Raw genomic sequence first — 14,206 nt, forward strand, 5'->3', positions numbered from 1 at the left:
GGCACAGCAGCTACTCGCTGACTTTATTTTTGGTTTGTGATGTCCATTGCTATATTACGGACTGAGATGCAGGCATTCTATAAGATCAGCAACTGATGAAGCCATTACCCTGTATGTGCACAGCTCCGCTCGCTTATTTAAAGTTGATATGATGTTAATGTTAAATTTAGGATTTTCCCATAGAGGTTATGATGGCAGGGACTCTTTAGTAACACCAATTATGTATTATGGCATTAAGCTCATTCCAAAATAGCATCTCATTAAAATATCTCTTCACACAACAAACAATATGGAAGAACAAATATTTCTCGTTTGTCTTTGAAAATCTGCACAAGGCAATATTTAAAATAACTGAAATAGAAATAATAATAATAATAATAATAATAATAATAATAATAATAATAATGAATAAAATAGAAAGTAATTCTCACACAGAACTGTATGTATGTACAAGTATGTATTACATACTGTAATTGTATTTATTCATTTTTCCTTCCTTTTTTAACAACTTTTTTGTTCAACTCTATCATGATGAATTAGGAGTATTGACATAATTCATTAATTTAATCAATGACAATAAAGTATAATTATAATTTCAGGTGTGAATACTTTTAAAAGGGTGTAAAAAAACAACACATTTTACTATCCGACAATCTCACCGTTCAATATTATATTATTATAATATAATACTATTTCAAGTTTGAATGAACTGCGATGAATAAGAATGTTAATCAACTACTATTACTACTCATAATCATCATCAGGGTTAAATCCCTAATTTAGAAGACACTCCAAAAAAAAAAGTGAAATAAAAATATCTTGTGTGCTATATGATACAGAAGCAATGGAGGAAGTACGGTTTTAAGTAAATGTAACCCACTACAACAATAAATAAATAAAAATACTCCAATACAAGCAAAAGTTATGCGTTTAAACTCCTACTTAAGCAAAAGTACAGTATGATCAGCAAAATGTTACTGGCATTTTTATTTTATTTATTCTTACAGTTTGGTAGTTTAGCCCAGGGGTTCTCAATGTGGAACTTTCAACTAGTAAAAAGTATATTTGCTTCTAAAATGTCATAGAGTAGAAGTATAAAGGTAATACTTAAGTCAAATTCTAATATTTATTATGAGCAGAACTCATTTCTCGTTGAAACTGGGTAGTGATTTATGTTAATGTGGGTGTCTTGTGTCTGTTTCCTGTTTTGTTTATTTTAGTTTGAAAGCAAGTGAAAGCCCCATTAACCCCTGGCTGCAGTCCTGCTTTCTCTTCAGCACAAAGGTGTGTGTTTGTTGATTGGCCTTAGTCATGAACACTTTCCCACCTGTTTGCCCCCTCGCCCCCCCTCTTGCGCCGTCTATACCCACCATTCCTCCCCCTAAAATATATACGGGGATTACTTGGCAGAGTGATGGCAGCCGACATTTCCATAAGTGCATAAAGGGGCAGCTGAGGGCGACCAAAATAGCTAAATAAACCGGACAGTCTGCCAATGCGCCGGGCCCTGAGAACAAAATGCTTTTCTTCATTAGTTTTTTCAGGTGTCATATCCAAATTTACCTCAGAGATGATCTGTTTTCATTTCATTAATAACTTAGTTAATCTTTTCTATTGGAGGACTTTATTTTTGCAGCCTCTCTCAGCTCTCTGGTCGTGATTGTTTGTGTTTCCACTGATCTCTCAATCATGAGTCATGTCTCTGTTCCTCACTGGTTTTCACTCATGCAGTAATTTGGATTAGACACACACATTGTGTGTTCAGGACATCCAGAGCCCCAGACCTCCCCTTGTGTTTCTGTTGATCTTTGACCGCAGGTTCACTTGATTATCACCACCTTGTCACAGGAATGAAATATGTCACACAGCACGTTGAAGAGGTGAAGGTTTAGACTGATAGATTGACGCCATGATATGTTTTTTGCACTTTGGCTTTACTTTCAATATGAAACAAAATCCCTTAAATTGAAACTTTAAAATGTCCCTTAAACTTTTCATATTAAAATGATGGTAGAATGTTTTTGGAAGCAGTCATTTTAAAGGGTGAAACAACAGAATGTGATCTTTGAAAGATCATATTCAAGCCTGAAATGTAATTTAAGGTTCATTTAATCAGAGTGTACCCTAATCCAGAAAATTAAGGGAAACATTAGGCATTATGTTCAGCAATTCAGGAGACACTGACTTTATAGTAAAGCATTTGTGGATAGATCAAGAGATGATTATGACATTTAAATAATGTTTAAAGGTTTGTCTGCTAGCAATTGGGTTTCACATGAGTTTACTGCCTAAATAATTTATATTTAATATGATAATAATTTATTGCATATTATGTCTACCTTCGTTGGAACAACTTCAGCTGTTTTTCTGGTTTGTCATATTCCTTGAAGTCATTTTACATTCTGTACTTATGGCACTTGAAATCATTAATAATAATGATAATAAATAATCAATATAATAGCAAAAACTCTAAATGTTCTGCCTTTTCTTTGTGTGACAAGATTTTAGGCATAAAGCTAATTTGTTCTATGAAACATAAAGTCACTTTGTAATATTTTATTTAATCTGTCCTGCATTTAGAAATAAATAAGAAATAATAGCTCTCTTTCTAAACTCCTAAATATCTTTTTTATTGAAATAACATTTGGCCCACTCATTTTTATGAGTCAGTTATCATTGAGAATAAGCTGTGTAATCTTAAACTTTTCACCGACATGTCAGCTTCTGCAGTTAACTGACTTTACAACAGTTGTAAAAAAAAAAAAAAGAAAGACAAAAAATGTCTCCCTTCACAATGTGTTTACACGCTGCTATTGAGAGGAAGTGTTTACATACAGATATGACGACATTTCAGGGGGACGATTCTGTAACGTGACACATTCGCCACGCTCCTCTGAAGCCATATATCACTTATTAGTTGATTGGTATGTCTGTCTGTAGGCACAGGAATGTGCAGAAGCTCCCAGCTTGTTCTATGGAGGCCTCATGGAACTTCCGTGACATGTCAGACGACAGGGTTGTATATGTTATACTCTGGCGTGTATATACCTACCAGCCTCAGTTTGCCCTGTTTTGTTATTTGACTCCATATGATTGTGCTACATGAATCACCATACAGTAAATTATAAATTTAGGGCAGGTCAAATGTCAACTTTTGCTTTTTCAGTCTGGTTGCCCTGAACTCAGAGTTGGCTGAATGAACAATTTAATTATAAAGCTTATTAAACTTTGGCACTTTCTTGAATATGCACTTGATCTCCTCTATCAATATCCCAAATTATGCTTTCATATGATGCTTTTGTTTTACGCTATATTATATTCTGTCATGTATGGTTGTTGATTCTCTGTTGATGTTGCCTTGTCTTATTAACCCAGTGGATTCAATGGAAATTACAGACAGACATGTTGTAGTGATCCAAGTAAATGAGTGAATGACTCAATTAAAAGCACTTAATTTCCCCAAAAAATATTTAACCTGTCAGTTTTAACACCAGCTGCATTATTTATGTCCCTTGCATACTTCCATAATTCACTGTGCTATTTCTGACTCAACCACACTGCTTACACCATAGATAAATCAGGTGTTCCACTGCAGCACACTGTGCCTGCAGCGCCCTCTGCTGTTTACCATCGTCCACTGACTGTCATATAGTGGCTGATGCTTAGTGATTTGTTTGCCAGTGTTCTCTGTGTTTTCCACAAATGTCTTCTTAAAAGTAGCTTTATGGTTAGACAAAATAATAATTTGTAACGTATTGTGCATGCTGGCACAATGTCACACTGCAATGGCTTACTGGGACACTTGAATGGTATGGAGCCATCGTCAATGTTATTGGTAACACCTGTGCTTTCCCCTTCTATGACAAGTCAAAATATCTGCAGGGCAAAAGGCCTGTTTATATGAAATGGAAACTTCTCGGGTCACATTCTTCCTCTCTGTCCATCTCAGCTACATTCCCTTCCTACCTTTATTGCCAGTCCAGAGCCTGTCTATGGAGAGCCTGTTCACTCCCTATCTCACTCCCTATTAAGCCCCATTGTACCAACCCGGAATTTTCCCGAGAGTGGAAGTTCACTCCTTATTAGACATTCTCTGGCCAGTCTGTACCTGTCCACTAGATGCCCTCAGACTTTCCCACCTGTCCCAATCTTCTGACTCCCATCCAGCCACTCACCTTTCAGCCATTCCTGTCACCTGACCTTTCCTGCCCACCTGCTCCCACTTTGCCTCATTAGCTCTGCAGTACCAGCCCCTTTTCCCCAGCCAGTTGCCAAATTGTCAATATTGCTTTGTTTTATTGCTTTTGAGCCTCTGTTATCTTGGACCTGCAACTGGTACCCTGTTACCTGTACCTGCCTGCACTTTTATCTGCCCTTTTAACTACCCTGTGGACTTAATGCTACTTCTGTTTGGACATGCCAGTAAGCTTATGTATTTTCACATTTGCAATAAACCCCTGAACTATTGCTGTTTGCTTGCAATGTCTGCATGTGTTTCCTATCCTTGTTGCCTCGCACTCACCCACATGACATCTTGTGCTTATTTCCATATATTTACCTATAATTCTATCAAACAGTTTCTATATTTGATCAAATTTCACAATCTGGACTAAAATTTGAAATGTCATTTCTTTGCATTGTTTTTTATCAGCAGCATCTTATTTTATATAATTTGCATGACTGAGTATGCCAACTAATTGATTATTAAGTAGAAGTCAACAGACCAATTTTATTTTTCATGCAATGAAAAATATATAATACTCTTTGCTTAATACTGCATCAAACAACCTTTCTCTGCCATTTGAATACCAAACTGCTCAGGGGACTGTATAGGAATATATTCACTGCAATTAGCAGCAGGTGTGCAGGTTAGCAGAACAAACAAGGATAGAACCACCTTTTTCATGGAGGACATTTTAATGTGTCCTTGTAATTCTTCCAGTAAAAAAAAAGTTTTTTAGTTTGAAACCTTTATGATCTGAACTAGTATATGAAAGTCATGTTTGTGTTTGTATCATAGGGCTACAGATCAATAAATTGTTTTCATGCAATGAATAATCTTTGCTTAATACTGCTTCCTGAAGCCTTTTTATGCCATGGATGAACTTAATAATTGCACCACGTGAATAACCGCTTAGTGGCAGGTTGGCAGGTTGGCAGGTTGCGATTAGAAGGCAGTAAACAAACAAGGAATGGGCGTTTTTCATGTCACAGCACGTAAATCACAAGTGTAACTCTAACAATTAATAATAGCTTTTTTTTTTTTTTTCATTTAGCTGCTTCAGTTTCAGGGTCCTGTTATTGTGCATGCTGGCTCACTGTTACACTGTCATGGCTTACTTAGACACTTAAATAAAACGCGGACATTGTTACGTTAGTCAAAATGCTGTGAAATAGACCTACTGACACACTGCTTTGTGTCTAAAAGGTGCAGATGTGCAGACAATGTAGTACCCGCACTCTTGCTTCCTTGCTTGTTCTTTGTTGCCTCCCATAGACAATTTAAGGCCGTTTGGCTCAGGAAAATTATAGCTTTCTGTAAAACAAATCTAACAGAAATGATTTAAACTCAGCATATGAAATGGAGGAACATTTAGCACATGTACAAGTGTCTGGGCCTCAAACTCTCTGTTGTTAAATACAGTTAGATACTTAAGGTTCAGTTCCTTTTTTACATGAAACACTTCATCTCAGTTCCTCTTAAATGGTCTCTAACTCTCAGGTTTTCTTTCACCCCAGGTCGATGAGATCTCCATCACTGTGTTCCTCTTCTGCTCGTCGACTCCTCAGCCATTCCTCTCTGGCTTTCTTCACTTCCTGGCCATAATAATCATGAAGTTTGCTAAAGTCCTCAAGTGGATCAAAATCCACCAAAGGCCATTCCCCATACAAAGGTGCCGGTCCATTAAGTGGTGTGACGTGAGCATTTCTCCTGGGCCACAGTTTTGGGGACTTTTTCGCCACCACTTTAGTGGGTATTGATGGTGCCTGTAAAACAGTCCCGGCACTGAAGCTTCTCCCCACCCGGACCACTGCTGTTGGCCCTTGCACAGGGAAGAGGAAGTTGGGGGTGGACTGTTTGAGAGCACTGACAGAGGAGCTGGGACGGGATTCACCAGAGCCTTGTTGCTGTTTAGCTTCTGCAGATGGAAAACAGGACATTGTGAAAACATAGGTTATTAATAATAATTAATTATAGAAAATGTATATATGTAACACCTTTTGCAGAGGAATAGTTTGGCATTTTGGGAAAATACGCTAATTTTCTGGCAGAGTTAGAAGATTGATACCGCTCTCTTGTTTGGGTACAATCAGCAGCTGATTATCTAGCAATACAGGAGGAAACGGGCAACAAAATGAATCTACCAGCCCCACTATTAAGGTATCTTATTCCTTGATTGTTGAATCTATACAAGTTATGTGATAAGCTTACTGGCTGCTGGCGTATCTGGATAGCACCAGAAACTGCCTAGAATAATAGCCTAGAAAAGACAATAAAAAACGTACACCACATAACACACCTTCATACTGCCTCCCCAAGTCTCTCACCAGCAGGGAGAGGTAACAGTGGCTGGCTGAGAGCAAAGCTTTAACCCAGCTCTCTTGAGTCTGACCATCCCCTGCTGCAAATCTGTAGGTTTTGAGTCCTGGCCCTTCAAACACCAGGGAAAAAGCAAACTGTCCATCAGGCTCCGAGTGCCGGACGGCACACCCCTCCAGCACAATGACACCCAGCAGGTGTCGGTCAGCTGGACGATCCTGGTAGAAAAGCAGGTTTGCCTTCAGGACAAACCAACGCCGCTGGTAGGTGGCATTTCTCTCTTTCTATAAATACAAATGTCAAAATAAAGCAGAATTATTTGCTTATTTGCTATCATATGGAAATGAGTACTTAAGATTCAGTTATTTCATGCTGTGTGTGTTTAATGTTTATCCAGACCTTTTTGTAGAGATATCCCTCTTTATCTACAGGAGAGGTGCATGAAAGGTAATGTGTCAAAATCTTCTCATGGAGCTTCATCCCAAAACCTGAAGAAGAGTATTTACATTAAGAATGTAAAATATACTAAAAACTGCATGAAATGTATAGCTGTAGAACATATTCCAGATATAGCGACATGATTTTACTGTAACTACACACCATAATCATTTTTCTCTTAAGCTCAATTCAGTAGATCTTTAATATCCTCCAATTATGCTCACATGTGAGACCCCTTGTCATGTTTCAGATGTGTATGATTTGTTTTGAGTTCCACCAAAGAGATGTTTCTCCCTTTGGAATGGTTTTGTCTGAATATTTGCCCGAGCCCCAAAGAGGTAAAATTATCTCTCAACCCCTTTAGATTTATCTTGTGACCCTTTAGAGGGGCCCCACCCCTAGGTTTAGAACTGCTGGAAACTGTATATAAAGAAGAAAAACTAGCCCCATCTTGACCGGCTACTACAACAAAAATACTTCTTACATATTGATGCATCAGACAGAGGCCACTTTTTAGCATTACTTTTGATCCTTAAAGTACATTTTGCTTGTACTTCTGCACTTTTGCTACTTATGATGGAATATTTTGTCATTTAAACATATACTTTTACTTGAGTAAAAGATATGGATACTTTATTCACCATTGGGTTTTTATAATGAAAACTGTATGATAATAATAATAATAATAATAAATTGAATTTATATAGCGCTTTTCATGGACTCAAAGTCGCTTGATGTAGACTGGAACATATTACAGAAATGCATTAATCCAGGATTTTTCTTCAGCAAAACATTGATTAAAATCATCAAAGCAAGCTGATTTTAAAGAGGAATCACAAATAAGTTTTCATTTTCCTGTTAAGTTCACTTCAGTAGTTCTTTATTATTATTATTATTATTATTAGGAGAATGCACTTGAGGTTTAAAAGTGTCAGTGTTACCCAGTGAACTAAAAACCGGGACCATACTGTTACTCCACATGTACTGAATTAATAGAACTACAGTCAAATAATATGCATTTATTAGTGATAATGACAATAACAGTAATAAAGCCAAGGTAATACCAATAAAACATGTCTTGTGTGCCTTCCGTATAATTTACTTGTATAGTGACTCAGACAGCAGTGACAGAATAGAAAACCGTGACTCAGACTTACCTCTGCCAATGTTGAGTCCCTCACAGGGTCACTTTACCCTTCCACACAGTCTCCACATTATTTACATGTACAGATCTCTTCTCCTTGGTCCTTAGAGTTCCCAAACATGAAGCCAATTGTTTGATGCATCCAGAACCAGACAATGTTTGAATATATAGTTTCAGGTTACTATACCACTGGTTCTCCCTCGGGTACAAGAGGACGAGTGTTGAAATATAAATAACTCGACCCACTTCCTGGTAACACAATCCTGACATATTATATTCTCTCTCTCCTCTCTGCTTGAGTCTGCCCTGAGCTGGTGGATCAGCTGAACCAAGCAGTCACTGATGAGAACTGCTACCTGGAAGCGAGACACAGGATGCTTGTGGAGTTCGAGGTCTGATGTATTTGCCTCTCTCACTTCTGCATTTGTGTTATTTTTTTGTCTTCTTTTCAGGTGACTTTTATTTTAATCTCTGGTGTTGTGTAGAGCACATGTCCTTTAGGTGGTTTCTTCAGGGGGATGTAGGCCACAGCTTCTTTTTCAGATATAACTTGTGTATGACATTCATGGCCGAATCTGTCTCTCTTTATTAATCTCTAAATAAAAAGAAAGTTTTGTATCAATTAAAAAAATAATTACATAACTTTTTTTAAAGTGCTGCTACATTTCTTTGCTTGTTGAATCTATTTTTGATACACACTCATCCTTTTAATCCTCAAGGAATTCATAATCTAAAAGAGTCCCAGGTGAAGAGATTTACAGGGCCTTTTTTATACTGTGCAGGATGTCTCCACACAGTCTGCATCAAGTGCTGTGGAGAACACTGCAGTTCAATGTGATTCGAACATATCGTCTATAATCCTCTCTACACTCCTCACCAGGTGGCGGCGGTAATGCGCCGTATTAGTAATACGGTATTACTGTTTGCCAGCCAGCACAGACCTAAAAAGAGAGGAGAAGAAGAAAACAAGCGAAGAAGAAACGAAAACGAACGTCGCTTGAATTATTTTTTTATCAAGTTTTGGCACATTTCCCAGCTAAATATCAGTTTTTTCGCCTTGTTTGTATAATTTCACACCAAGGTAATCTACAGGTTACACTGTATCAGTTAACTACATGTAATATTACCTCTAACTAGCTAGAGTTTGGACTGTGATAACTGCATTATTTGTTTTGCATGCGCTGTTGTTGGCTAACATTTGTAGCAACAAAGCTAACATGAGCTCTGTGGTAACCGCTCATATTCACGACGTTACAATAATCTACTCAGTAAAAGTGTTATAAAGTCACTCGCTAGTAGTTGCATTTGAGGAATAAAAGAGTCAATGTCTTGCCTTCCGTAGCACCATGCCGAAGAGGAAAGTAACATTTGAGGACGGGGACGGGGTGTTAGAGCTGGATGAAGACCTACCAAACAAAAAGGTAACCTCAATGTTAGCACTGTCCCGTTTACATTGTTTCAGAAACGGGACATCTAATTAGATCACTGGTCAGTCAGTAAGGGCTTCAAGATGTAACTAACTATACAACCATTGGTGGAAGAAGTATTCAGATCCTTTACCACACTGAAAATATTCCAGCATAAGTAAAAGTCCTGCGTTCAAAACCTGCATTTAAGTAAAAGTATGTAATTAGTATCAGCGAAATGAAAAGTATGGCGCAGTTTATGGTGCATTTACTGCTGTAGATATCTAAGGTTGTACTAATTCTAACTCATTTTGTTGGGTAGTTTCATTTACAACAATGCATCATATTCTATAAGATCATATGTTTTCAGCTTTGTGGTGATGCATTTTCCAACTTATCTAAGAGGTTTTAAAAAAAGTTTAATTAGCTTAAGAAGTAGGATGATTTTCTCAAAACGAACACTTCATCCTTCATTTCATTGGAAAAAACGCCAAATTTGGAGATACATAGTTTGACAGGAAAGGTTTGACAAATTGTAACCTAAAAATCAACTAAAGCTGTCAGACAAATGTAGTGGAGTAAAAAGTACAATATTTTCCTCTGAGATGTAGTGGAGTAACAGTATAAAGTAGAATTCATTGGAAATGCTCAAGTAAAGTACAAGTACCTCATATTTAGTTTACTTGGTTACATTTCACCACTGCAACCATATAATTTGACAACTGAATGGTCACAGGTGAAGAAATACCTTTTTATAAAACAAACAGCACCCAAGTCATCACTGGATTTCCGTTGGTCCAGTGATGATTGAGCTTATTGCACAATTGCACCTGTGACTTCTTAAGCTCTGCTTGATTGCCATGTAAGTGAAATTATCTCAAACGAGGAGTTTGTCAGCTAAATCAATGACAATGTTGTCAGGACATGGACATAACTGACTAAACTAGTAAGAAAAGGGATGCCTGCCTGTATTACTTTTAATGTTATATGATGTATGTAATATTTTCCTTTTTTTTTCATCTACTGTTGAACCAGATTTGTGAGGTTGTGAGTGGACCAGGCTCCAGGTTTAAGGGCAAACATTCCCTTGACAGTGATGAAGAGGATGAAGGGGAAGAAACAAAAAGCAGCAACAAATATGATATTCTTGCCAATGATGACGTGGAAGGTATGTCTTGTTTATTATTTGAACTGTAACTGTGAAGTGATAGATGGCAGAGAGCCGGTCTTGTTTACTTTGATATGACATATTATTTTAAATATACACTTATTGAATATACAAAAGGGCACATACACTTTTGAGTATATATTTACATATTCTTCACAAGTATACATTTGTTTTCAAGTGTTAAGGAAGCAAGCTCTTAACAAGAGGCTGAATTCTTTGACACTGAATATTTTTTGTCCACTTCTGCTACATACAAATGCCTTTGAGTGTGGCAAGATAGTGTTGTTGCATAAACATGAAGTGTCAATGATCATGTTACCTGAGACCATGCCAACTATGTTTTCAGGCCAAGAGGGAGCCACAATTGACTATGACGAGGGAGTTTCTATTACACCTTTCAACCTGGATGAGGAGATGCAGGAAGGATACTTTGACTCCGAGGGAAACTATTTCATCAAAAAGGAAGAACAGATTAGAGACAATTGGCTCGACAACATTGACTGGGTAATTGTATTTTAAGGGACTTTTGCTTCATGTCTAAAAACTTTTCAAGGAATGTGCAATAATATAAGTTACTTCTTCTAGGTGAGAATAAAAGAACAACCTTACAAACAAAAGAAGAAAGGTCTCGGAGCCAAACGGAAACGCAGAGCTGGGGATGAGGATGAGGCTGAGGAAGAGAAACAGAGAGAAGAGAAGCAGGCAGGTGGAGAAAACAATGAAGAAGAAGAAGAAGAGGAGGAGATGGAGCCTGCAGAGGACCCGCTGGCATCCTACACGCAGCACCAGCTCACTGAAGCTGTGGTCGAACTGTTGCTACCTGGGGAGACAGTTGCCAAAGCACTCCGTCGGCTAGGAGGCCTTGGAGGAAGGAAGAAGGGGAAGCTGAGGGAACAGAGTGAACCCACGGAGGAGACCAAAAGGGATACAGAAAAGCTCGACAGGCTCACAGCACTAGCTGACAGATTGGTTGGATCTGGGATGTTTGAGATATATCAGCAAACATATGAAAAATTGGCCTATATGATGAAGAGCATGAAGAGCAAGCGACCAGCTGTGGGGAAGAAACCCGTTGGTGATAGTGATGAAGAAGATGAACTTGACATGTTCGCAGATAAATTTGACGAGACTCATACAGGCAGATCAGAGAGGGAAGAAGACGAAAAAGGTTGCTTAGTGTTACTTGTATACATTTCCCTTCAATAGTACAACGATTTTGTTTTGTTTAATCCAGTTTTGTCTTCTTCTCAGTGAGTGATGAAGTCATGTGGGAGTACAAATGGGAAAATAAGGATGATTCAGAGGTTTTCGGCCCTTTCACCAGTCAGCAGATGCAGGTATTCTCTTCTATCAACTTAAAATCAAAGGTTCTTCAACAAAAGCAGTTCTTGAGTTTGTGATACAGTATACAACTGGTATTGTATGGTTTTCTTTTGATATAATGGATCTATATGGAACAGATTAGGCTATGACATCAGATCCAAGTCTTTGCTTTTGTTTTGACATTCTGGTTTTGTAAGCACATGTTAAAACTTATCCGATCAAACTTGGTGGTAGCAGTCAGGGTGATGATGGGTGACAAAGCTAGTATAAGTTGACGTGATGAATCAAGTATGTGTTTAAATTTCCAACACCACTTTATGCTGGTTTCAGTGCAGTTAATTTGGTCCATACCTGAATACTATGATGACTGATTATGACATCCACAAACGTACCAAACCGAGAATTTGCTTGTGTGACAATATTGTCAAACAACAGCACAATCAAAAACTAAGCAAATTTAGTATGTGTATTGATATCCTTGTGTATAATTGATTGTGGCAATTTTCAAATGTGTTGTCAAACGTGTTGCTCAACAGAATGTTTATTGTAAACAATATGTAGTATGGAATTGGCACCCTGCTTATTCTCTCAATCACACATTAATGAGGAAGAAAGAGAAAATTGTAATAGTAAAAAATAATAATAGAAAATTGTAGGTTATAATTTTAACAAGGGCTTAGAACTAAAATATAGAAAGGTGTACATTCTTAAAAAACACTTGTTTAATTGTGATGTTTTCAAGTATAGAATTGGGACACAGTTCAGGTTTGTTATGCTCATCGTTATAATAGAAATTAATGTCTATTTTAAATTGTATAATCATCGTACTTATTACTTGTACTAATATTGATAAATTAAATAGCAACTTTATTAAGGCATTTACCCTTTTTTTTCTGTTTTTCTCCTGTATACTAATGCAAACTTAGAAGTAAATCCCATTATGTTTACTATATTATTAGGCTGCAGGCTGGTTCTACCTTTAACCTCAATCTGGCAAGGTGGGATTTAATCTTCTTCTTGTCTGTTTTTCAGGGTTGGGTGGATGAAGGCTATTTCAGCACTGGTGTTTACTGCAAAAGGGTCGACCAGGATGGAGCTCAGTTCTACAACTCAAAGAGACTCGACTTTGAGCTGTTTACATGATTTATGTCCAGCAGTAAATGAATCACAACCATCACGATCACTCTCAGCAGTCATGTTTTGCCCTCAATCCTTCAATCTTTTCACCCAGGGCTTTGCTGGCAAATTTATCATTTTAACAGGGGCTTTGTTTTCTGTATATTGTTTTTAAATAAATAACTGATGTATGTGGTGTTGCTATCAGCCATTTGTTTCTTGTTATTGTTTTTCTTAGAACCAAATCCCACTGTGGGTTTATTTTAAGGCTCGTTGAGAAGAGAACAGATTTAATTCTGATAATTTAGTGAAGTTTACATGGCAATTCCACTTGACATTTAATATAATTATTTTCAATATTGTGTTACTGTTGAGAGGAAAATATATTACTGTAGTAGCTTAGGTACTTGCTCAATTCTAAATTTTTCCAAAACCTCAATATTGAATTGCACTTTTGCCATGAAGACAATGTTCTAAGTGGACTATACTATAAAGATATTAACTGCACAGCTTCAAGAATTCAGATAGATACCCTATGTACTGTAAGATTATATCTACTTTATATATCATCACTAATAAATCAGTGTTACCTCACAGGATTTATAAAATATCGAGCCAATTCAAATTGTTTATATTCTTTCAAATCCGACTATGCAAAATATGTTTTTAGTGTCAGAAGTGACAAGACAAGTGGATTTTGGCAGTACAATAAAAAGTGTAACAATTAGTGGATCAAAAGAAAATAAATCTGCATTAAAGTCACCTTCAAGCAAAAAATGCCCATTGATGGTCCCAGGTTGTCAGATGTGAGAATGTGCTACCTTTCTTTGTATTTATAGTAAATTGAATATGATTGGGTTCCAGACTGTTAATGACAGCTCCTTGTGCTCTAGGATATTTTGTAGACCAACTTTATTTTTTGACAGTCAGACCAAACAATTAATCGACAAAATAATAGGCAGTTCAATGTGACAAATCCTTACATTTTCACTGGCGATAATTTAATTGTGACTGAGGTGCGCCGGAGACTATTTAGAACTTTGGGTGCGCTTAATTAATGTTGTTAAATT

The 14,206-nt window shown here is 37.2% G+C and overlaps 2 protein-coding genes across 3 annotated transcripts; one reads left to right on the top strand and one right to left on the bottom strand.

Annotated features, from left to right (window-relative positions):
• Positions 1-4,701: 4,701 nt before the first annotated feature.
• Positions 4,702-8,809, bottom strand: pheta2 (PH domain containing endocytic trafficking adaptor 2). 2 transcript variants are annotated; one of them, XM_039825056.1, is made up of 4 exons: positions 8,137-8,809; positions 6,941-7,029; positions 6,508-6,825; positions 4,702-6,140 (listed from the first exon to the last, which is right to left on the bottom strand). In XM_039825056.1, the coding sequence occupies exons 2-4, from the start codon at positions 7,019-7,021 to the stop codon at positions 5,811-5,813; spliced, it is 729 nt and encodes a 242-aa protein (XP_039680990.1). In that variant the 5' UTR covers positions 7,022-7,029; positions 8,137-8,809; the 3' UTR covers positions 4,702-5,810. The 2 variants fall into 2 exon arrangements, with proteins under 2 accessions (XP_039680990.1, XP_039680989.1); XM_039825055.1 differs by having other exon boundaries at positions 6,522-6,825; positions 8,137-8,785.
• A 246-nt stretch (positions 8,810-9,055) lies between these two features.
• Positions 9,056-13,347, top strand: cd2bp2 (CD2 (cytoplasmic tail) binding protein 2). Its single transcript, XM_039825054.1, has 7 exons — positions 9,056-9,204; positions 9,466-9,544; positions 10,565-10,697; positions 11,044-11,201; positions 11,283-11,865; positions 11,949-12,034; positions 13,053-13,347. The coding sequence occupies exons 2-7, from the start codon at positions 9,470-9,472 to the stop codon at positions 13,161-13,163; spliced, it is 1,146 nt and encodes a 381-aa protein (XP_039680988.1). The 5' UTR covers positions 9,056-9,204; positions 9,466-9,469; the 3' UTR covers positions 13,164-13,347.
• The last annotated feature ends 859 nt before the right edge of the window (positions 13,348-14,206 follow it).

The sequence above is a fragment of the Perca fluviatilis genome, chromosome 15, assembly GCF_010015445.1.
Source record: "Perca fluviatilis chromosome 15, GENO_Pfluv_1.0, whole genome shotgun sequence".
Classification (NCBI taxonomy): Eukaryota; Metazoa; Chordata; class Actinopteri; order Perciformes; family Percidae; genus Perca; species Perca fluviatilis.